The 25,154-nt window shown below is 42.2% G+C and overlaps 1 protein-coding gene across 1 annotated transcript in view; it reads left to right on the top strand.

The window, feature by feature from the left end:
• TENM1 (teneurin transmembrane protein 1) overlaps positions 1–25,154 on the top strand; it is a 616,814-nt gene that overhangs the window by 535,059 nt on the left and 56,601 nt on the right. Inside the window, exon 24 of the mRNA XM_066581697.1 lies at positions 4,198–4,352. Coding sequence (XP_066437794.1) covers positions 4,198–4,352 — 155 coding nt within the window. The remainder of the gene's footprint in view (positions 1–4,197; positions 4,353–25,154) is intronic.

Here is a 25,154-nt window from a genome sequence, read left to right as displayed (position 1 = left end):
TCCTCTGCGATGTCCCGATGTCCCGGGACCCGAAATCCCCGTCTGCGCATGCGCGCCCGATGATTGACATCGGGCGCGTGCACAGAGGGGCTCGAGCCCCGGGAAATTCAAAATTGCTCTGCTCCTGGCTGCCATGTGTAGCCAAGAGCAGAGGGATGTCACCAGGGACATGATCACTGTCATCCAATGGATGACAGTGATCATGTAAAGTAAAAAAAAAAGTGCAAAAAGTAAAAAAATAAAAATAAAAAAAGGGGTGTAAGGTAAAAAAAAAAAAGTGCAAAAAGTAAAAAAAAAGTTTTAAAAAGTTAAAAAAAAGCTTGCGTTTCATCTCCCCCCACGGATCATATCCGTGAGGGAGGATGAAATGACGTACCTAAGACCTGCGGATTTATCTGCGGACCTCACCCCAGCTTCTGCGCACGCGCCCGTTGCCAATGTGGCAGGCGCATGCGCAAAAGCTGTGGTTTTTTAAAATCTCCCTGCTCCTGGCTACAAAACTTAGCCGAGAGCCTGGAGATTTCACGGAGGGCCGCGGTGAGCGGTTCCTGATCACGTGTTCGCCGTTATCCAAAGAATAATGGCGATCACGTAAAAGTTAAAAAAAGGTGAAGCTTCATCTCCCCTCACTGATGCGATCGGTGAGAGGAGAGAAAATTTTTACCGGAGGCCTCCATATTTGCACCCCGACGCAATCTTCTTCCGTGAACTTTCCCGTATTCTGCGCATGCGACCGCTGGCAAAACACCGGACACATGCGCAAGAGTCGGGGAGCCCAGGAAACTTAATATCTCCTTGCTCTCGGCGACCAACGGTCACCGAGAGCCTGGAGCAGTGACGGGTGGCCTCGTTGAGCAGTCCCCGGTCACGTGAAAAAATGGTAGCGATCTACCTTAGGCCGGTCTCACATGACCGGATAGGAATTACGGATTCCGCATGCGTTTGATTAGCGGTAATACGCAGATCAATCGCATTGGATTACACAATTCCGCTCCCATTAGCGGGTTGGAATTGCGTAATCCACTCGCAGAAAAGAGAACGCAGCAGGTTCTATTTTACCGCGGATATCCGCAACATAGAGCCCATTGTGCTCCATGGTCGCGGATATACCCGCAGCCCATACGCAACTACGTTGTATACGGGCTGCGGGTACCCGCGTCATCGCTAAGCGACGGTGCGGGAAATACAAACAAAAAAAAAAAAAGTGTACTGCGCATGACCGCCCGTGTAAGTACGCAGTTATGCGCAGTACATTACGCGGCCGTACGCAGGGTCACAGCCGGGCTCACAGCCGGGATCCACCTACGGCTGTGTGAGCCCGGCGTTATTCAGACCGCTACCTGTAATACGCAATTTACAAGAAGCCCCGGGAACGCTCGCCTTCCTGCAGTTCCAGGAGCAGCTTGTTGAGCGCCTTCTGTGTGAGACCGCTGCACCTCAGCAAGCTTACGGAGACTCACAGAGCGCCACTTTTTACACCCCATCCCCGCCACTGAGGTCAAAAAATGACTCCCAAAAAGCATGAGAGGAGGGGGGATACCCGGTTTTATTGCCCCATGTGCCCATCCCAACCAGCCTCCATAATTACCCGTCTTTGGAAATACTACACAGTTCACATTATTACTTTTATCTAAGATTTGGGGAACGCCGAAAAGGGCGTGGAGGGGGGGGGGGGATTTTAGGGAGTCAATTTTTATTCCGTACAAATGAGCAATGGGGCCTGGAATTTATTCAGTTATGCCCTGCAATCCTGCTGGTGTTCCCTCCATTACAGGCCTTGCCATGTTTCCTGTAAGTAGATTAGGGCCACAATGGGTATGTTTTTGAACACGGGACAAACGGGGGTATCCATTTGGGGTGAACGTCTTCATTCCTATGTAAACTGTACAAAAAAAAAAGTTTTTAAATTGACAAAATTGCCAAAAAAATGAAAATTGTAATTTTTTTCTTCTGCTTTGCTGAAATTTATTCAAATACTGTGTGGTCAAAATACGCAGTACACCCCTAGATGAATTCGTTAAGGGGTCTAGTTTTTAAAATGGGGATATTTGTGGGGGTCTTTATAGTTTTGGACGCTCAATGACTCTATAAGTGGGCAATGGGGCCTGGAATTTATTCCGTTGTACCCTAAAATCCAACGGGTGCTCCTTCCATTATAGGCCTAGCCATGCGTCCTTTAAGTAGATTAGGGCCACAAGGGGTATGGTTCTGAACACAGGACAAACAGGGGTATCCATTTTGGGGTGAAAGTCTTCATTCCTATGTGTGCTGTACAAAAAAAAACAGTTTTTAAATTGATACAACTGCCAAAAAAATGAAAATTGTAATTTTTTTCCTACTGCTTTGCTTAGATTTATTCAAAAATTGTAGGGTAAAAATACACAGTACACCCCTAGATAAATTCGTTAGGGGGTCTAGTTTTCAAAATGGGATCATTTGTGGGGGTTCTCTGTCGTTTTGGCCGCTCAAGGGCTCTACAAGTGTGCAATGGGGCCTAAATCACCTTCATGCTAAATTTCTGTTCTGAAAGCCACCAACTACTCCTTTCATTTTGGGCCCCGTTGTGCATCCAGACAAAAGATTAGGGCCACAATGGGTATGTCTCTGAACACGGGACAAACAGGGGTATCCACTTTGGGGTGCAAGTCTTCATTCATGTGTGTGCTGTACCAAAAAAGCAGTTTTTAAAACGACAGAATTGCCAAAAAAACGAAAATCACAATTTTTTCCTTTTGCTTTGCTTCAATTAATTCAAAAACTGTGGGCTCAAAATACGCAGTACACCCCTAGATAAATTCATTCAGGGGTCTAGTTTTCAAAATGGGGTCACTTGTGGGGGTTCTCTTTGATTTTGGCCGCTCAAGAGCTCTACAAAAGTGCTATGGGCCTAAAACTCCTTCAAGGAAAATCTATGTTCTTAAAGCCACCGACTACTCCTTTCGTTTTGGGCCCCATTGTGCATCCAGACATAAGATTAGGGCCACAATGGGTATGTCTCTGAACACGGGAGAAACAGGGGTATCCATTTTGGGATGAAAGGCTTCATTCATGCGTGTGCTGTACAAAAAAAGCTGTTTTTAAAACGACAGAATTGACAAAAAAATTAAAATCACAATTTTTTCCTTTTGCTTGGCTTGAATTCATTCAAAATCTGTGGGGTCAAAATGGTCAGTACACCCCTAGATAAATTCGTTAAGGGGTCTAGTTTTCAAAATGGGGTCACTTGTGGGAGTTCTCTTTGGTTTTGGCCACTCAAGAGCTCTACAAAAGTGCTATGGGGCCTAAATCGTCTTCAAGCAAAATTTATGTTCTGAAAGACACCGACTACTCCTTTCATTTTGGCTCCCGTTATGCATCCAGACATAAGATTAGGGCCACAATGGGTATGTTTCTGAACACGGGAGAAACGGGGGTATCCATTTTGGTGTGTAAATCCTCATTTTCATGGGCTCTATAGGAAAAAAATATGTCTTTAAAATGACATATTTGCAAAAATATGAAATTTTATTTTTTGTCCCCTAAATTGAACTAATTCCTGAAAAGAACTGGTGGGGTCAAAATACTCATGACACCCCTCAGTGAATACAATAAGGGGTGTAGTTTTTAAAATGGGGTCATTTGTGGGTGTATCTATTATTCTGACACTTATGAGCCTCTGCAAACTTGGCTTGGTGCAGGAAAACAAAGTGCTCCTCAAAATGCTGAAAAGTAATGTTAAATTTGTACGTCCTCTAAATGGTTAAAAAAACACAAAAGTTTTTCAAGTGTGCATTCAGAATAAAGTAAACAGATGGAAATACATATCTTATCAAAAATTTGTACAGTATGTTTGGACATATTTGAGATATTACGGTTGAAAATGTGAAAAAATGACAATTTTTTCAAAATTTTTCCAATATTGGTACTTTTAATAAATATACACAAATTATATCGGTCTCTTTTTACAATCTAAATGAAGTACTACATGTGGCGAAAAAACAATGTCAGAATCACTTGGATATGTAAAGCCTTTACTGAGTTATGCCACATTGAACGACGCATGTCAGATTTCCAAAATTTGGCTCCGTCACTAAGGCGCAAACAGGCTTCGTCACTAAGGGGTTAAGCCTACTTAACAAACTGAAGTCCTATTCTTGTAACTTTTCTTAAATTTTGTTTGTTGCTATTGTCTAGACTAATTTTGATTCTCTCCCACAGGTATTACTGTAGATGCACATGGCTTCATTTACTTCGTAGATGGTACCATGATTCGGAAAATTGATGACAAAGGCATAATTTCAACAGTCATAGGTCTCAATGGCTTAACCTCAACACAGCCCCTAAGCTGTGATTCAGGCATGGACATCAGTCGGGTAAGACACATATGCTGCCATTTATAGTTGTATGAAACTTGTATATTTGCTTTGTTCATTTGCCATTCATTCAAACACTACATTGAAGAGTGACGCAAATGCTGGGGTTGCAGTTTGGGGGTGTACATAAGGATAAGGGGTCACCATAGAAAAATGGAAATGGGGTTCTCTTATGGCGCTATAGGGTCTGCCTGGACAGATCAACTTCCTAATGGGTTGCAAAGTTATTATCTTGCTGAATATATGCATAAGCTTTACTCGGACTGCAAATAATTCTTAGGCTCCAATATAGAGTTTAATAAAAGTTTTATAGTGTTGTACTGTCACTGTAAGAGATGATTAAGCATTCTGATGGTGTATGGTTTAGGTTACTGCGTATGTGAGGAGGGGTCGTTAAATTAGGGTTTTTCAATGCAATATAAGTTCTGGAGAAGAACAGACGCTGTTTATGCTCCTGCTTGGTGATGAGGCAACACAGACAGCATTGTGGTCTTACCCTTCAAGAGTGACCCAAGCCGGCCAACTGACATTGCCATACGCCATTTCCCCCAATCAGAGACAGCTTGTATCGTTGTTACTACCTTAAAGATTGTGTTTGCTGTTAAGGCTGTTTAAAGTTCTTCAGTAAAATATGTCAAGCATCGGTAGGTGGGCCTATATATTCACTCAGCCACTTAGCCACCTCACACTACAAGACACTACTACATGAAGGGCTCACATCAGCAGGCCTGGACTGGCAATCTGCCCTGTTTGACAACATAAGGGGACGCTCATTCTAGCCCCTTTAAACCCTTCAGTGTCAGGTTTATTATTACCATGTCAGTGCAGCAAGCCCCGGAGATTTTCTTGAGGTAATTCGAAGTGGCAAACATGTACAATGGCACAATAACTGTGTGTCTGTGCCAGCATTTCAGCACTAGAACTGTCCACAGAAATCTTCCAGGGTTTAACTGTATGGTCAGTGCAGCAAGCCAAGGAGATTTTTCCGGGTGTGCCACTAAAGGAATTAAATGATGGTCCCTGCCACAGCATATACTAAGTCCTCCTCCTGACCCTGATAATGATCAGGCACAGTTAATTCTACTAGTATATCACTGTACTGGCACTGTTTTCTAGCTTGCTGGTTTGTGGATGTTAGCTAGCGGCATATTCATTTTCACATTGTTGAATTACTCGCAGAGTAATCCATGACATCATAGAGCGAATCATGTGATCTGCTAGGGTGCGCACTGCTTATGATCCAGCTAATGCAATCATGAACAGCCTGTAGGTTCTCCTTCAACCCACTCCAGTACTGACCTGAGGGTCCTGATCGTCAAGGACTGAACGAGAGACTAGGTTGCGGTGACCCACGCAGGCAGTGTTGCCAATGTGGTGGGTTGGACCAGCAGAGGACTATGGACACTACTGTAATGCCAGGATGTAAGTGAGGCTTGGTCTAATAAGTTGGGGTTATACGCAGACCTGTGATAGAAGGAAACTGGTTTATTAGTAAAAATGCTTGTTTAAGGGGTGGTAGTGTGTGTATAATGATGATGATGTGAGACCGCTGTAATTTCACCTGCAGTACTGAGCACTTTAGTTGAGGATAAACATGCAATAACGTAGTGTTATGATATTAGACGTCTACGACATCTGCGTGTCTCGCCAGGAGAGATGCAACCCCTACAGGGAGAAAAGGTCTAATCTAAGGTTGATTACGGACAACCACCATTGAAGATAGCAGGTGAATTTCTGCGACCTGGATCAAGTCAGGGCTCATATAATGAACAAATTTCATCTTGAGCAGTCAGTTGTGCCATATGATAATGTTCTAATGAAACGGCTAATGCCATTCTCTGTTCAGCAATATTTGAATATCACGCAACCTTCAATGGAGTGAAAACCCTCACTTCCGTTAATGTCAGGTAAAGTTCATTTAGCAAAAATGTGTGCCGCCTCTCCCTCTGTCTTGTCACTGCCATGCCATAGATAACACTACCATCTGCTTGAAAGCTAGCCATAGGCTTTATTCACATGAGCATTTAATTGTGGCAAGATTGCCACAGTAAAACGTTGGCCGAAAATCATAACCATCTGATGCTTTGGATTCCAATGCATTCGTTCAGATGGGTGATTTTCCGGTGTGTAAAAACGGCTGACTGGAAAAGATAGCGCATCTGGTGAGCATTCCGGATGGCTGATTTTATGCTTGACGAAAAAGATAGTTCTGTACCTACCTTCTGGACAGAATTGTTGGCCGGTCCCATAGACTCTTATGGGAGCCTATGAGAGCTGCTGAAAAAGGGAGGTGGGATGGAGTTTGGCTGTGGCTCTGCTAACCCCCACCCCCTTCATTCACCTCTATGCCCCTTGCAAGCTGCCTACAAAGGGAGGGGGCAGGATGGGGCGGTAGATTATCATGCTAGCTCCTGCCCCATCCCACCCCCGCCCATTGCAGGCAGGCAGCAAGCGGCTGACAGAGGATGGGAGTTTAGCACACTAGCTCCCACCCCGCCCCCTCCCATTGCTGTGAGCCTGCAAGCTGCAGAGAGAGGGAGGGAAGGGGAGAGGAGCTTAGCAGTGCTAAACTCCCTCTCCCTGTCCAATGGAATTATTGATTCTCGCTCTGTATTTATGTTATACGCTTGGTTCTGGTGCTGTATTTATGTTATGTGCCTACTAATAGTTCTGATTTTTCACAGGGGGGGGGGGGCAGTAAAAGTCTAACTAGAAAATTCAGCCCTATTCACAGGAAAGACTTATGCTACTTAAACGGGTGGTTTTCAGACGGCTCTTCATTCCCTTGCCTACCATCAAGGCGATGGGACCTCTCTTTGTTATTTTGACATACTAAAGCCTGCTATTATGCTTAGGGAAACAATCTATGCTGTATACCTCGCTCTTCTAGACCTTTTGACTGGGGTGATTGGGCCTTTAAAGAGACCAGCTTTTACCTACAGATTCTAACTGGGCAGTTTGGCACTTTAGGAGGATTGACTCTAGGCGTATATAGCCTTCGGTGCTAGCCAACGAGTGTTAGGATTGACTCCCAGACTTCCTAGCTATTTTTTGACAATTGCATAAATGGAATGCTTAAGTCTGCGAGAGTGAGATAATCAGATTGGTCTCAGCTTATATACTGGATTGGTTTCCCCCAAAAGGAGACTTTGGCTTGTTGCATCTTTTTCTAGAAGCCGTCTTACCTTTTGTTCATAGGCACTAGCATGAGCATATATTGCATCTAGGACTCATAACTTTGATATACATCACTTGGCTCTTCACCTTGAGCACAGTGATTCACCTTTGCAAATTATACGACTTACCTAGTACTATCACTCCTGATGATCCACATTTACGAAGTGGTGAAACGCGTCGAGATTATAGTACGATGCAATAATCCGAGACCAAAAGTGTGATGCAATAAACCTAAGAACAGTGTACCTAATGAGAAAATTCTGTAGTTCTTGCACTAAGACGCGCAAGTCCTTACTAAGTATTTTGTTGCGTTAGCTACAAATGGAAACGTGACCGTGACACTATCATCAGTTTTGGTCTGACTGAAATATCTGAACAAAGAGTGTATGATCATCTTATCCTCTGGTTGAGGATTTATCATTCCCATACAGTGACATGATCCATAGTTCTAGTCCCAATAAGTATATCTCTCTATCAAGAGTATTTTTGTAGCTAACGACGTCTTGTCCTAGGTTGGTCGGAGGCGCTACCACCTGGTGGCTTGACCACCCTTGAGTGGCTGCAACATCCTTCCCAACTCTTTGTTTTGTGTTGTGCCCTGAGTCTACTAATGGTTCTGCAATTACGCAGAGCACATTTCTGCTGCTGTATTAATGTATTGAGCTTGGTTCTAGTACTATATATACTGTGCATGGTTCTGGTTCTATATTCATTGGTTTTAGTTAATAAATATTGGGTGGACGGTTGGCTCTAGCAGGCAGATGTAAAAATCTATAAACTTTGCACGTGGGCTGGTGGGGCTTGTGTGTCAAGGCTGATTTTCACTCCCTGGACTTCAGATGCCATGAAAAGGGCAGACATGCATGAGGAGGCCCATCCGATGAGCCTGAGATCAGCTAACACAATTTTATGTCAAAAGGAGATGGCCTGGAACTCAGCTTTTCATATCTTAAGAAAAGGCATCAGGTGGATTTGTCCCTATATTATTTGTCAAATAGAAAGTATCCATTCAATAGGAAATGAATAAAACAGAATGGGTCAAATTGAGCTATGGTCTCCTCTCTATGTGCTCCCTAAGGTATGACCAGTCATAGCAAAGATTTTCCACCTCAGTTTTTGTTATATGTGGATTTTGTTGTTGATCTCATGGATTTTAGCTTCTGCATTGTCAATATTGAGATTACTGTGAAAATCTATGGCATTTATGCAATAGGAATGACATGCTGCAGATATAAAAAATCTGCTGCATGCCCTGAATGCTGTGCTGAGAACTCCATACCCATGCTTTGTACTGTAAATTGTTGTGGATTTTGGTGAGAAGTCTGCAGTACCTGAACGTATCCTAGATGCTTCAGGGGCTCAATGATCTCCATGATATAATATGTACATCCTTTGTTTCTATTTTGAGAACTCATTTAAAATACCATGCTTATGCCAAGGTTTGGTTCCATAGCCATAACTAGCTGTACTTTCTGTAGATGGACAAAACTTAGTTTTGTAGACAGGAGATTCAGGATATGTAATAATTACTTCTATTTTTACTTTTAATTAAATTAAGTTCTCCTGTAATGCGATTCTACAAAGCAAAGCAGACCACATTGATCAGTACAAGTTGATCAGTTGATCCTATAAAACAAAAAGAAATTGCAGGTGCATGTACGCCATAGCTACAACATACAGTGGAGCAATCAAAAAAGCCAACAGCAGACTACAAACACTGAATAAAAAAATGTAAAATTGTGTTACTCTCATAGTTACTGCACACATAAATATTATGATCAAAGTGTGTGTGCCCATCTGCTAGCTACAAGGTTTTAGAGAGCAATCCTCCACATTTAGGTGATACTCATGGGATATCAAAGCCTCATCAGTTAGATATGCCAAATTTGTCAGTGCACCGGAAAACAATACAGTGTAAAATACCACCCGGCTGTCATCCAATCATAGTATGACAGAGGGCTTAGGTTGCCCCATCTCAGCAATAATCATCAAATTATTCTAAACGTTACAATTGACATGGCAGTTACATTACCTTAAGCTTACATGTGAATACATTTGCTAAAGCTGGCAGTTCTCTTATCTCAAGCTTACATGAATGCATACTTGTGCTAAAGCATCCCCCATTGAACTGGTAGCTTCTGTTTTTGACTGCTTTTATGTGTCCGTTATGAACCATAATTTCTCTGAAATAAAATAATGTGTAAAACACATTACAGGTTAGTCTTACAAAGGCAACCTCATGTAGATGGAACCCCACACTAAACATTCTTTGAGCCTAAATCCCCAAATGAAGTTGTAATCCAGCTATATACTACTCTAATTAGAAGGCTTTGGACAGATTGGTGGATAGTACCAGATAGTTGAACCAAAATGGAGGCTGCCACTTCACACAATGCAAAACAGACCAAATTGGTCAGCACTTCCTGGAAAACTAAGTAAAGGCACAGGTGCACGAATGCCATGGCTGTAACATAGCAGTCAAGATCAGGCATGCCATCAGAAGTATGTAGGCCTATGTTGACAAGTCATCCATGCCCAATGAGGTCCCTTCTATATCACGCAACTCACATCTTTGACTGCGTTGTGTATGATTGATAGAAACCAGGGGTGATAACATATTCCCTTTCCAGCATTAAGTCTGTTGTCATTTACACATGCAATGGCCCATGGATTTTCTAATCTATGGGACATGAACCACATATTTAGTGAGTCACTTGGGAAAGAGTAAGCACAAGACTAATTAGGAGTTGTATATTTTGCATTCATTTAAATAAATTGTTCACATTTTTGCACATTATGGCTTATTAAAATTATGCAAGTCCCAGGGGATAACTACCGAACTGTAAATGAGAGGTAATAGGTAATGGTGGACTCCTTTTCAATGCAGTCCCTGGTAGTAGCACAATCTGTATTACCCTGATTACAACTAAGGTCATTGTCAATTTTTTTTTTTTAGAATTATTTCCCGAAAATTATAATATATAAGAAATTAACATAACAAGATTATTAAAATGGCAAAAACACATAATGATGTATTTATACATTCTATGTAAATTAATTCTACATATTTATGCAACATGCTTGAATAAGTCTTGCATGTACCGGTGCTGCAATATAAGACATGCTAGAGATTCATATGACCAAAGAAAACAATTACTCTCTACATAAAAGCATATACGGGGATTGAGAGATGAGTGATAACTGGAGAACCATAGATTTCTTATGTTCTGCTAATGTATAAATCTATCCGTTCCGTCCCCATGTGTTGTGAGATATCTTGTGCTGTAATACAAAGCTACACAATCCACAATGGCTTTGTAAACTGTGCTTTAGCTTAACAAAGCTAAAAATATCAGACCGAAATTGCTGCATATGGTGTATATGTGTCCCTGGCTTCTAAAGGCTTTGTGCTGTTGATTTACCTTTCATCCGGAGAAATGGTCCTTATGTTTGTGCTGAACTATGAAAGCAGCCGCTGCATCAAAACCATTCTACAGGATACCAGCTGTAAGAACTGAAGTGGATGCTGGGGAATAAAATATGGACAACAGCAAGATTTCTTCTTGATGGAAGAAAAAAAATCAGCTCCAATACGTTCTTTTTAAAAACATGTTGTATTGTTAAAGCCGTGTATGGGAGAAGTAATATCTAAAAGAACATACTTTCTAAGAAAATCAAGATTTCTATCTTGTTTTCATGGCATTCTCGGAAGGTTAACGGGTCAGCTCATTTTTCTCAAAATATCCATTAGAAGCCACAAAGTTAATTCTTTTGCTTTCTTGGTAAAAATTCTAACATTAGAATACAAGACCATAGTAGCTTATATATAAGTAATATATATGGGATAAATGCAGCCAGAGAAAAGCCCAAGTTAACAAACTAGTTGCTTCAGGTTTTGACTAGAACCACCAACAGTCGTTGGATACTTTGGAATTCCATATGTTACTTCGGCATTAAAATGCATCTCCACCCAGTAAAGCCCCATTTAGATGGGACAACTGTGGGGCAAATGATGCCTGACACTCATCCCCGAATGTAATCACTCCCATGCTATTGCACAGGAGCGAGTATCGTGGGCTCACAGCGGGGAGGCTGGAGGAGATTTCATTCCTTGCTCTCCCCTGCCCCTCTCAATTCACTTAACATAGTTGCCGTTTAGTAATGAACGGCTGCTGCTTACACTGAATGATCATCGTTCATCTCTTAAGCTGCATAAAATCCTGAACATTGATCATTCAGTGTAAATAGCAGGCGTTCAGTACTGAGCGACTGCTGTGTTAAGTGAATGGAGAGGGGCAGGGAAGAGCGAGGAGAGGAATCTCCTCCAACCATCCCGGATCCCTGCTGGCCGCTCTGTGAGCAATCCAGTGATGCTCCTATGCTGTTGCACAGGAGCAAGTGAGTGTATGCGGGGACTAGTGTTGGGCATCGTTTGCCCGACATTCGTCCCGTGAAAATTGGCCTTAAGAAGACCTAGCATGTGCTCATTGATGTTTTTCTTCCTATTATTCAAAGTATTTCACTTTTAGAGACGAGGTTTTCATAGATGTCAACCTGGGAGATCCTTTCATCGGGTGATGGCAGTGGCCTTCTGGGACGTGGTTAATCTGGAGGACGTGGTTAATTTACAACAGTAGAGAAAACGAAAGAGAGAAAAAACAAGGGAGAGATAGAGTGAGAGGGAACGAAATATGGCATGCTCAAGTTGTGTTGTATTCTTGGGTTGCCAAAAATGAATTTCAGGAAAATTTTAATTTCAGCATGCCTAATCTCCTGTTCCCTTTGTAGATAAGCTTTACTATGGGTGTCTGGCATGGGGTTATCTTCCTTTCTTTAGTAAAATAAACATTGCTTGGCTGTTTCCATCAGTCTCACAAAATTTGAATGGCTGGAAGCCACCTGCTTAACGGCACTCCATTTCAACGTGTCTCCACAGTGGTGAAGCCTTCACTCATCACACATTTAATCAAGCACTCAGGAATCTTTAGTGCTGTCATTGAAATGAATGCAGCACGGTGCATTTGCCTGACCTCTGCTTCCTGCACTGCCCGACCCGCTCTTCCTTCATTTGGGGACTGACCAGGCTCCCGTTCTCGTGATGAGTGGGGTCACAGCGGTCAGACTCCTACTGATCAGCTAGTTATCCCCTATCCCTTAGGAATAAATGTTCTCTATGTGCAATGGATGCAATATAGTTATGTTAATATAGGAGCAGCTTCACAAATCACTTAAAATAAGTTTAACATTTAGACAATTACACTTTTATTTTTTTCCAAAACAGTGCAAAAGAGAATAAGAAATGTCGTAATAGATTTTATTACAGAAAAATGCCTCTTTTTCCAATCATCAACCACTTTTCCTCTTTCTCTTGCCTCCTGCGCTGATTACTTACTCTAAACGTACTGATCAAATTCTTTCAGATTAGATTACAGCTGAATTCTATAGAAGTCTATGGACAGGGAAGGGGAGAAGAGAGCTGATGTAGATAGACAGAAGCAACTAGACACATACATGGCTGCAGAAAGTCTTTTATCTCACTCCACAGCTGAATTCACAGCTACATGACTCCGTACTGCTGTATAATATCCTCCATGCTGCTGCATCAGAAGGTGTGCATCAGAGAAATAGAGAAGAGATCCTGCTTCTCTATGCATACAATATATGGGATATATCATAGCAATGTTTTTAACCCCTCCTGAGCTAAGTTCAGGGGGAAACAGACAATTAAAAATTGAGCCTATAGAAAGGGTAAATGGCTAATAATGCAGGGTACAAGTCCCGAAATTATGGTCCGAAATCATGTTACTCCTCATGTATGCACATGGCAGCTTATTCTGAAAAGTCATCCAAAAGTTTAGTTCCTTTTTAAGTTCAGCTTTGCTGTATCAAACTATGCATGTGTTCAAAAGCTTCTTATTTTGAAAAAATGCAAATGTAGTAAAGCAGTAAATAGTAGCTATGGGGCAGGAACAGATGTTGCTGTTTTAGGGATGATAGGGAGGAACAGACATGGGAAGATCTGTGATTGGCTCAGCATAGCTCTATAAAACATACGAGCAATGTAGACAACACCAAGGTAAGAATTAGCATCATGCCAAGAAGAGCCTGCACTTAGAAAGTCATAGTCATATGAAGAAATGCAAAAATACCCAAAATTTGAAAGCAAGAAAAAAATCAGACACTTAGCATTAGAATCTACGGAGGCTTTTTCTTCTTATGTTTCGAATGACACTTCTTGCCATCCCTTTTTGAGCAGCTAAACACATTCTCAAACCTGTCTATAGTTTCGATCACATAACAGAAGTGTATAGATCCTTCTGGGCTGAGCTGCTAAAGGGAAGCATGAATAATTGCATTATGAATAAGGCTCTGTGCACATTTGTGTCGGGGCCTCCATTGGTGCTTCCATTAGCCATTTCCATATTTTTGATGATAAGATTAGAGCAATCTGCAACAATATCCTTACCATTATAGATTAAGGAACCCTGAAACAAAAACAAAACAAAACCATGAAGTCATTTTGATAGGTGATCTGTCATTACTGTAGTCAGAGGCGTAACTTGAAGCTCCTGGGCCCCAATGCAAAACCTGGAACGGGGCCCCCAACTATAATGCTTTATTCATACTACTGGGCTCCCTATATGGATAAGAGAGGCCTTATGGGCCCCCCAAGGCTCCTGGGCCCGGGTGCAACTGCATCCCCTGCATCCTCCATAGTTACGCCCCTGACTGTAGTGTGAGCAGAGCCTAATAAATGGGGCACCTACAATACCCCTCCCTTTTCTATGTGTTGTAACCAACTTTTGATTCAACTTCCCAGTAGAGGGGCAAGCAACCCATTAGATATTGCAGTCGAAAAGAAAAAGTTGTCGTGCTGTGGAGACTTAAAGGAAAAATGTATCTGAAATGTAGCTCAAACACTTCGTTTTATTCTTCGCACACACAGTTGAAATGCGTGCTTAATGCCTGTCATAGCACAGAAACCTTTACAAATATATTTGTGAGTGTTACAATCATCCTTCACCGAGGATATGCTCAAAAATAAGTGGATTGAATGGACAAGTGGTTCTTTAAATTGCAATGCAGAAAATAGAGTTTAACTCCCTGTCTTTTGCACAGCGGGGCTCTTATCAAAAGATATTTTAATAGAAACAAGGCACAATCAAACCAACACAAGGAAATGGAGGGGACTTGTAAATTGTTTATGAGTTTTGGACACTGCACAATAGACTGTTATTCGACAAGAAGAGCCAGAGGGCAGTTTCATTTCAGGAAGGAGAAAACAGACAGAATGTTCTATTCATATTTAGAATAACATGTTTCAGATATTATTGGATTTTATTCATCTGCATGTACACAACAGGCACAGAAAAATGGACAAGATTATTAGATTTTACCCACACTTGTTTTCGATTTCCTTGTCTAAAAATCCCTCATTTTTATTGTGCCTTTCCATTTGTATTCTTCTAAGTGCTCAAAATGTTCAAACTTAAAAACCAAGGGACATTTAAACCTTGCTATAGCGTATGAAAATCATTACATATAAATATATTGAAGGCATGTTTATACATTTTTGAGAGTTGAAACGTTGAGTGGTATGGCACCACGGTGGGTTTTCAGACTATATAATAACTAATTCTCTGTTCACATTGTGCTTTGTGAATATTTTTGATGTGCCTGCCAGGAACTCACCTAATACATATATTGAACATAATCATAGGCTCCCAAACATTCTGTAAAAGCCAAATTGTTTCCCTATGGCCTCTTTTATGTCAGTATACCTTTTTTAGTGTATAAAAAGGTATGGTCTGCTCTACTTTTCTATGCAAAAGTGTCAAATTAAAATACCTATAACATGTTTATCTCTATACAGTGGCTTATATTTGAGCCTATGGTAAAGGTAAAGTCCCCTGGTGCAAGGACCGAGTCATGACTGACTCCTAGGCTGACGTTTTCTTGGCAGACTGTTTTTGCCGGGTGGTTTGCCATCGCCTTCCCAAGTCATCTTTTACCCCCACCACAAGCAAGCTGGGTACTCATTTTACCAACCTCGGAAGGATGGAAGGCTGAGTGAGCCTTGGGTCGGCTACCTGAACCAAGTGGAGATTGAGCCCACAACCTTCAGATCATGAGCAAGAGCTTAGGACTGCATTTCTGCTGCCTTAACACTCTGTGCCACATGGGGCTCTAAGGCTCTTGTCATAGGCTCCAAAGTCATAATCTTAGGTCCCAAGCACATGACAGGGTCCTTGCAGCTCTCTACTACAGAGTTGTAGACATCTATGTGTTAAAGATATGCTCCACTAGAAACAATGATATTGATAAAAGATCACTCCGCTTTTTTCTGTCAAGTTTATACAGTATCCAACAGAGAAAAAGCTCTGTGCGACATTTAGAACATACAGAAGTATAATAAAGCCCTATCCCTCTATATGTATAATGGCTCTGTACAACTTTGAGGTTGCATAGAGCCATGTTACACCCCTATACATGAGGCCTTGCGCTGTATTCACAAGGTCAGATCAGGCTCTTTTACTTTGGTTTTTAACAAAAGTAATTTAAAAAGTTGCAACTGAGGGCTTAGTCACACGGGTGCATCGGCACCCGTACATGGTCGCCGATGCACCCATGTGACTGAGCCCTTACTGCAGGAAAAAGATGGCCGCACTTCAGGACGGACGTCTCTCTGCAGCGCCGAAGAAAGAACACATGACCAGCAATTAAGTCAGTCACATGTTCTTTCTTCCGGCACTGCAGAGAGACGTCCGTCCTGAAGTGCGGCCGTCTCCTTCATTCAGTAACACGGGTGCCGATGCGCCCGTGTGACTAAGCCCTGAAGTGAATGGGCTTTTCCAAAACTCCATCAGTTGGCCTCATTAGGATAACTCTTAGGGCTTAGTCAGACGGGCGTTTTTTGCCGCGATTTGCGCATGCGCATGCGTCCCGCGATTTTTTAAAACCATTGCTTCGCAATGGTATCGGACACATGAGCGCTTTTTATGCGCTCGTCCGAAAAATTATAGAACAAAAAATCGCAGATCGCACCTATCTGTGATCTGCGATTTCTGTTCGCTTCTGTATATGCGCTCAATGGGGCCGGCGGCAGCAGCGCCGACCCCATTGAGAACATATAGAAGACAAATCATTCTTCTCTGCCACAGCTGTAACAGCTGTGGCAGAGAAGAACGATGTTTGCCCATTGAATTCAATGGAGCGGCAATACAGCCGCTCCATTGAAAGCAATGGGCTGCCGGCATGCGCGGGGTGAAATGTCGGGAAGGGGTTAAATATATAAACCCTTCCCTGCAATTCATGCTAAAATGTGTTAAAATAAAAAAAAATTGTATACTCACCTTTCCGCTGCAGCCAGAGTCCAGCCGCGGCCGCTGTCAGTTCTCCTGAACTGCTTCTCGGCACTATTCAGCCGGCGGGGCTTTAAAATCCCCGCCTGCTGAATGATCTGCCTCTGATTGGTCACAGCCTGACCAATCAGAGGCCGGTTTCACTCACACACCCATTCATGAATTCATGAATGGGTGAGTGACTGCTGCCTCTCAGCGCTGAGCCAATCAGGGGGCAGGTCTGACTCACACCCCCTTCACACCCACTGCAGGACGGCCGCTCGGAGCTGCCGGCAGAAGGTGAGAATGCAATTTTTTTTTATTTTAACACATTTTAGGATGAATTGCAGGTAAGGGCTTATATATTTAAGCCCTTACCGACAATTCATCCCGGGCTCGCCCGCAGCGCATTGCTTTCAATGGAGACGGCTGTATTGCCGTCTCCATTGAATGCAATGCGCTGGACAGCTCCGGCCCGTTTCTAATGAAACGCGGCTAGGAGCAGATTTTCGGGCGATTTGCGGGCGACTTGCGCGCACCGGTCACGCGATTTGCGGATGCGCATCCGTCATGCGATCCGCAAATCGCGCGAAAAAACGCCCGTCTGACTAAGCCCTTATACAGTTAATGCATAGAGATATCATAGACAGTGTCACCCGAATTTAGAATCCCTTCTATTAGTCAGAGTAGAGAAGCACAAACCCTAAATCAGTGTATAATCAGAGGTATGCAGAAGTATACCTTAAACCCATAGGAAAGTAAAGGTGAGTTATCTAGGATCTGTACGATATCAATGCTGAGTACTGTTATATTTACCTTACTTTGGGTGGAATAGGAAAACAACCTACAGTTAAACCTTAATTATTGTTTTTTTGGGGTGGAATTGTGTTTTCAAGTCATTGATATATAATTATTAGCGTTTTCTGTACTAAACATGTCATTAAATGCCGGGAAATCGTATAGATAAACATACCAGTAGCTGTAGATTTCCTGTATTGCTTAGGCTGGAAGCACGGAGATCTTGATTTATAGTCCTTCCCAGTTTTGTGTGTAAATGCATAGTTTTCTGCTGGTAATAAAATCATATTCTTGATGAGTGCAGATAAGCAAAATTACCTGCATTTGAAATAATGAGCATTGTTAGCACGCTGTTTCTATTTTTGTCTGATTAGGTATGCATCTTTTGAGCTTTTGTTCCAGCTGTTACACACATTATTAGAGTTTTGAGCCATGCATTTCCTGCTTAATTTATCAAATCATTTTTTCAGGTTTCATAGTGGTATAAGAAATATCACTAAGGCCCTTTTACACGGAACGATTATCTTTCAAAAAATCGTTCAAACGAGCGAAAATGAACGATAATCGTTCAATGTAAACGCAACCAACCATGAATGATAAATTATTAGCTTTGGGTTCATCGTTCATTTTGCGCAAGTGTAAAAATCCTTGTTTTCTCATTCGCTAATTGTTCGGTTTACATACAAATCATTCAATAGTTCTCATTCACTTATACAGCGAATGTGAATGACTAAACAATTTCTCCTTTTAACGAGCCAAGGATGTATCTGCCTGTATAAACAGGCTGCCCAATCGAACTTTGACATTGTTTACACGTTCAAACGAGAATTGGAAATGGACCTTTAACACACACTCAACACATCACTCCAATGCCCACCACTTATTGCAGGAAAAGTAATGATCATCAAACTACTAACGATGACCTGTTAGTCTGTGAGTGCGTGAGTGAGTGAGTGAGTGAGTTTGTGAGTGACTTACATACTCTGCCCCTGATCACATGATGGGGACATCATCAAAGATCCTTCATCTCCAGTGAGGGAGTTACATGCTCTGCCCCTGATCACATGATCGTGACATCATCACAGGCCCTGTATGCACACGGCTGCTGTCCGGCTAGGTGTTCATTAGTACTCAATAGCAACTGAGGCTACAGGGGGTTTGTAGTCTGCCTGTAATCTGCACAAGGATGCAGGACCTGTGATGACATTATCGTCATTTGACCAGGGGCAGAGCATGACGGTGACGTCATCACAGGTCCTTCATCTCCAGTGCTATGCTGCTTCTGATCCCTGTTTTATGGGATGAACAATGTATGTAGCAGTGCTGTGTGTGTGACATGCATGTAGCAGAGCTGTGTTATGCATTCCCCCACCAGAAACACTGGTACTATAATTTCCTAATAATTACTAGTACTTATCCTAAGACCAGCTTAACTCCCTGTGATAGAGACACAACTATCCAACAAGAAGAACTAATTTATTACCCATACAATGTACATGAGATTTTTGGTGTAAGGCTGTTGAAAATGTCATTGCCTACCTAACAGCTTCTCAATATTTTTCTATTAAGGCCCCACCACTGGCCATAGCCCATGCCACACAAATTACCTCAATTACTGTAGATTTAACATTTGTCTCCTAAATTCATTAAAACATTAAAATAAGCACAAAATGACTACATGAGTCTATGTGTGGCCACACCCCAAGGGTAAATGGACATTTTGAGACTGGCTCTTAGGACTTGTGCACAAGGCAAAGCTTTTGGCATGGAGTGTGTATGGCTCCTTCTTACATAACAGAGCTGATCTATGGGGATCCCAGGCAGCAGACGCTCAGCGATCTTTTCTTGATGGCCTATCCTAACTCGAGTTTACGACTGACCAACCCCTTTTATGTTATATCTAATGTCTGATTTTGTCTGTTCAGATTTCTCCTGATTTGTAAAATGCTGAGGAATATGTTGATGCTATATGAATAAAAATTATTATTATTATTATATACAAAAAAAACAGAAGAACACAAACTCGAGTTCACAGCGTGGTAGTTCATCTTCATGACACATTGGGATCCACCTAGGATCTTAGGATGAGGTTACATAGTGGCGTAAATGTGTGCAGAGCCCAGCAGGATGGACTTTTGTAACAGATGTTCATTTTGTCGATATTGAGTTGTTTCAAGTGCCAGTCAAGTTTTTAATCATGGCACCGAGTGTGCCTATTGCCACTTGGACCACAACTACCTGCATGTGCAGAGGCGCTGTATTTCGACCTTCAAATCTTCATATTTGGCCATTTTTCTGTTGTTGTTTCTAATCAACCCTGCCATCACTGGGTATAGCAGTGTCAACAACCCTTACCCTTTTCTTTTCAATGATGGTCAAATCGAGAGTGTTATGGGCCAAAACTTTATTTGTTTGTATATGGAAATCTGGCAGTATTTTTACTGATTCATTTTCAACCTTATTTTCAGAATTATTAAATAACTAAATCTTGTTATTTGTCTAGCGCCAACCTATTCCACAGCGCTTTAAAGGGGTTGTCCCGCGCCGAAACGGGTTTTTTTTTTTTTTCAACCCCCCCCCCCCCGTTCGGCGCGAGACAACCCCGATGCAGGGACGTACAGAAAGCTCACCGGAGCGCTTACCTTAATCCCCGCGCTCCGGTGACTTCTATACTTACCTGTGAAGATGGCCGCCGGGATCCTCTGCCTCCGTGAACCGCAGCTCTTCTGTGCGGTCCATTGCCGATTCCAGCCTCCTGATTGGCTGGAATCGGCACGTGACGGGGCGGAGCTACACGGAGCCCCATAGAGAACAGGAGAAGACCTGGACTGCGCAAGCGCGGCTAATTTGGCCATCGGAGGGCGAAAATTAGTCGGCACCATGGAGACGAGGACGCCAGCAACGGAGCAGGTAAGTAAAAAACTTTTTATAACTTCTGTATGGCTCATAATTAATGCACAATGTATATTACAACGTGCATTAATATGGCCATACAGAAGTGTATAGATCCACTTGCTGCCGCGGGACAACCCCTTTAAGGTAATTTTATTTATTACCCCCCACCAAGCTGGGTACTCATTTTACCGACCTCGGAAGACTGAGTCAACCTTGAACCAGCTACCTGACCCAAGCGGGGATTGAACTCACAACCTTCAGGTCATGAGCGAGAGCTTAGGACTGCATTTCTGCTGCCTTAACACTCTGTGGCACACAAGGCTCTTATTATTATTGTACCCCTCTTACAGATTTGTACAAATTGAGCCATAAATAAATATGACCATGTGCACGAGTCCTTATTTCAACTTTTGCTTCAGTATATAGTGTAATGACAGTCAATGCACAGTGACTTACAGCCATCATGTAGCCCCAGGCTAAAGAGGATTCTTCTGTGACAGCAGCCTTAACCTTGATATACAGTATAGTAATTAGGCAATCTGGTAATTGATAAAACCCTCTCCATTCTCCCATTGTTTTAAGCTACAGTAGGTAGGAGGTACACTCGCTTCTTCAGATTATTGTCGCTTTGCTGTTAGCTAATATACTCCTGTTCAATAGAACCTTAGTCCCAATTAATTAAAGATGATCTACAGCGGTTAGAGTTAGTGATTCAGCTGAGCTCATCCATTTAGTGCTGCCTGCTTCTGCCTTGAATAGTTTATGCCTGACATAAGACAAAAGTGTATATTCTCAGCTATTCCCAGTGCCCACATAGAGCGGCATGCCAAAAGCATGAATGAAGATCTGCTTATCCAGGATTCCGAATATCACGAGCCGCCAAGTTCATCGATGAAAGCATCCTGTCTGCCGCCTTTTGTTTGTAGACATTCAATTAAATCAAAACTCTTGAGACTTACTTTTACGAAAAAACATTTCCTAATGTATTTTTTTTTCCTTTTTCTGGGAAAAAAAGGAAAATGACCCTAGCAAGAAAATAAAAAATCACTATTGCTTTCATAAATACATAAGGTAGCATGAGCCGGGACCTGAAACGCGTCTCTACAGTAAGCAGTAGCGGACAATAGTATACAACGGGTGGCACAATGACGGATATTATATAGAATTTCTGTTAAACAAGTTCTTTTCACCCATTTCATATGGCTTCAGGAACATTGTTTACATCATCCTAGCATAGATCCAGTAGTCGTATCATGCCGTCAGTTGGAAAATAAAGCCTTGATAACGAATGGGTTCATTATAGTATGATGTCTGCTGGAAGCAACAGTTAAACCGTCCATTTATAGCACAGTTTCTGCTATAATCATTGCCATGACTTCCCGCGTACGCTACGCTTCTGGCAAGGATCTGTACACAGCCTGTATCGAGCCACACTGAGCACATGTATTCACTCTGTGTGCCGCCATATGGTGCCTCCGTACAGTACTGGCATTCTGGGAGGTGTTTTTCCCTGCAAGCAATGTTATTTGGAGGTCTTTAAATGCCATAATTATGGCTACATTCAACTGTGTGCACGCTTTTTTTTGCTTAATACGATATTCTACATGTGCAATACCTCGCCAACCAGAAGTTGGTAAGACTACAGAAAATCACGAATTCTCATATGCACAGTGCGGTAATGGATTATGCATTTTTGTGTCACCTTTAGAGATGAGCGAGCATACTCGGTAAGGCGATTTACTCGAGAGAGCATCGTCTTTTTCGAGTAACTGTTGTCTTGTCCCTGAAGTTTTGGAGGGGCCGCGGGGGGTTGTGGAGAGAATCGGGAGGGAGAGAGAGATCTCTCTCACTCTTCACCCCGCTCCTTCCACCGCCCCACGTGGCCCTCCCCAAATCTTCAGGGACGAGCCAGCAGTTACGCGAAAAAGGCAAGCTCTCTGGAGCAAATTGCCTTACAGAGTATGCTCGCTCATCTCTAGTCATCTTTGATGGTTTTTGGTGATTTTTCCCAAAGACTTTATGATAAAACAGCTTTTAGTGGCTTTTGGCACCATTTGACTAAAAAGCGTACATTTGAATTGAAAAGCATCTGTATTAAGTATTTTTTACAATCACATTGAGCTGTCCTTATGCGGCTCTCACTTTGGTTTCCTGTTGTAAAGAAAGTTCAAATATAATGACTGATGAAACGTTCAGACCCCACATTATATTCGCCTAACTACTGTCGATTATAGCAAAAAAGGAAGTAACATTTTAAGGGAAATATATAACTGAAGACAATTTTATAAAAAGACACAAAAGATCAAATTTTGGAGACTTCAATTAATATTTTTCCTTTGAAAAGGCCCCTTATTAAATTTGCTCCACATTGTGCGAGTAACAATGGAAGTGATGTTAAGGCTTCCAAGGACACTGCACTGTCCACTTTTTCATCCTCCTAATGTGTGCTTCATTCATGTGTCTTTGATTTCTTTGTGCTAAGCAAATGTCTAGAATGAATAGACTCCCTATGTTTGCAAAAGTGTCAACTAATAATGTAGAGCCACATTCAGAGGTCGAAGGGATGTTTAGAGTGGACTGAAGTGACATTGTCTAGAATGTGTTTAAACAAACATTCAGATATGCAGCCGTGTAGGAATGGACTTGTATAGTGTGGAGCAAACCGAAAAAGTAGAACCCTGTTTTAGGTCAAATCTTGCTAAAAGTGGAGTTCGGCACAAACCCGAACCTCAGGCGGTTCGTCTTGGCTGAGCCCACTAAAATTCTTCTTCCATTTTTCTTCTTATTTGTCCTTCTTTTTCTTTATTTTAAAAAGAAAAAAAAGAATAAGAAGAAGGTAAAAGGAGAAGGAAAAATAATATTTTTTCTGATTCATCTTTTTCTTTTTCTTCTTCTTCGTTAAAGGGGTCTTGTGGGTTTAAGATAAATATTTTTAAGGGATAGGCATGAGTTAAAATTTTAAAAAGGCATATTCGCTTGTGTTTGCACCCCAGGGCCACAGCTAATTGGCTCCTGCTGTACTGTTTACGTACTCTGCTGTCAGAAGTCAGGTGACCACTGTGGCCAATCAGAGGCCACAGCATTGCCTTGCAAACTTTTGGCATCAGTACACACATCCTGGGCGCCATGATGCCAGACGTTTAGGAAAGTGACGCTACAGCTAATCAGAGATTTTTGTTGGCAAAGGACAGGGTCAGGGCAGTGGGAGCTGATTAGCTGTGCCCTGGGAAAATTGAAGACAGGTGAGTATGCTTTATTTTTTTTATTTAACTCATGTCCAGTCCTTAAACATTGTTATCTGGAAGCCACACCCCCTTTAACTTTGCCTTAAAAACAGACAAAAAGTATTTATATACACTTCTAGGTTACCACCAGCATACCGTTAGGAGTCGCAGGGGTCGCAATTGTGACATGGTCCTTTAGTGAATGGGGGCCCACGGGCCCCCGCCATGTACTGTAGTGCCTCCACGGACCAGCTATGGGTGGCACTCAGGGAGGAGAGTGCTGTTACCCAGGGCAGCTGGCAGCCATTTACATGCTTCAGACTCCCTCGGCACTCAGTCCTCACTTCCACTGAGAGATTACAGTTATGAGAGACTGTACATCACTAGATACAGGGAGATGGGGTTTTTGGTAATGTGTGCAGTTTCATAAAAATGCATGTGTTTTTTGAATACTGCATGCAGTTTTTTGATGTGTTTTTTAATTGTGGTTCAAAAATGCAACAGAAAACGTGAAGACAGACTAAGGGGCTAAAACAAATTTTCACATAGTCCAAGAAATGATTCATGTTTGGAAATCTTATGCCATGCGGCTAGACTATGTATGGCAGCAGTATGCAGCACAGTTTAGGTATAGGTACAGGTACAGGTGGGGGGAGACTAAGCTGAATGTTTGCACTCGGGCCCCTGAGCCTTTAGCTACACCTCTGTAGGTGAACTAAGAGTGTTATATAGAGCTCTTATGTTATATATAAGTGTTATTCACTATATTAGTTTTCTTTTTGTATAGTTTCAGTTCAGTTTGAGCTAATTTGGACCGCAGTGACCTTTCTGACTAAATTTGGTGAATCTGTCAGGGTAATAAAATATTCTAAGTACAGCACCAATCGGGCCCACCCCACTTGCCCCGTTGCCGGCGGTAAGAAGAGACACCACACAGGGAGGTCTGGTATAGTTTCTCACACGGGAGATGGCTCTCGGCTGTGTTTTATTACAGATTACATGAGATCTTATACCCTTTGTCCCATCACCAACCAGGGGGTGATGGGCTCATAACCATATATGGGCAGTCCGGATTTTCGGCCTGAGACACTGAAAATTATGTACATGGTTGAACATCTTGATATCTTGTTCCAGCGCTTCTGGGAAATCGGCCAAGTACACGCGGCCTTGTGTCTGGTTCCGTATCTTCTCTGAATTTCTAGAACATCTCTCTCAGCCGTCTAAAGCCTTGGAATATCTGATGTTAAGGCGACAGATTAAGTTTTTTTTCTTATTTGGAATTGAATAAAACTTGCATATAGGTATAAAAGTATAAAGAACATATGGCAATATATATATATACCCTCACAAATCGGGCAAACTGAAAT

This window comes from Eleutherodactylus coqui, chromosome 10 (assembly GCF_035609145.1).
Source record: "Eleutherodactylus coqui strain aEleCoq1 chromosome 10, aEleCoq1.hap1, whole genome shotgun sequence".
Classification (NCBI taxonomy): Eukaryota; Metazoa; Chordata; class Amphibia; order Anura; family Eleutherodactylidae; genus Eleutherodactylus; species Eleutherodactylus coqui.
Note: the sequence above shows the minus strand (reverse complement) of the source record. Positions and strands in the feature narration are given on the sequence as shown.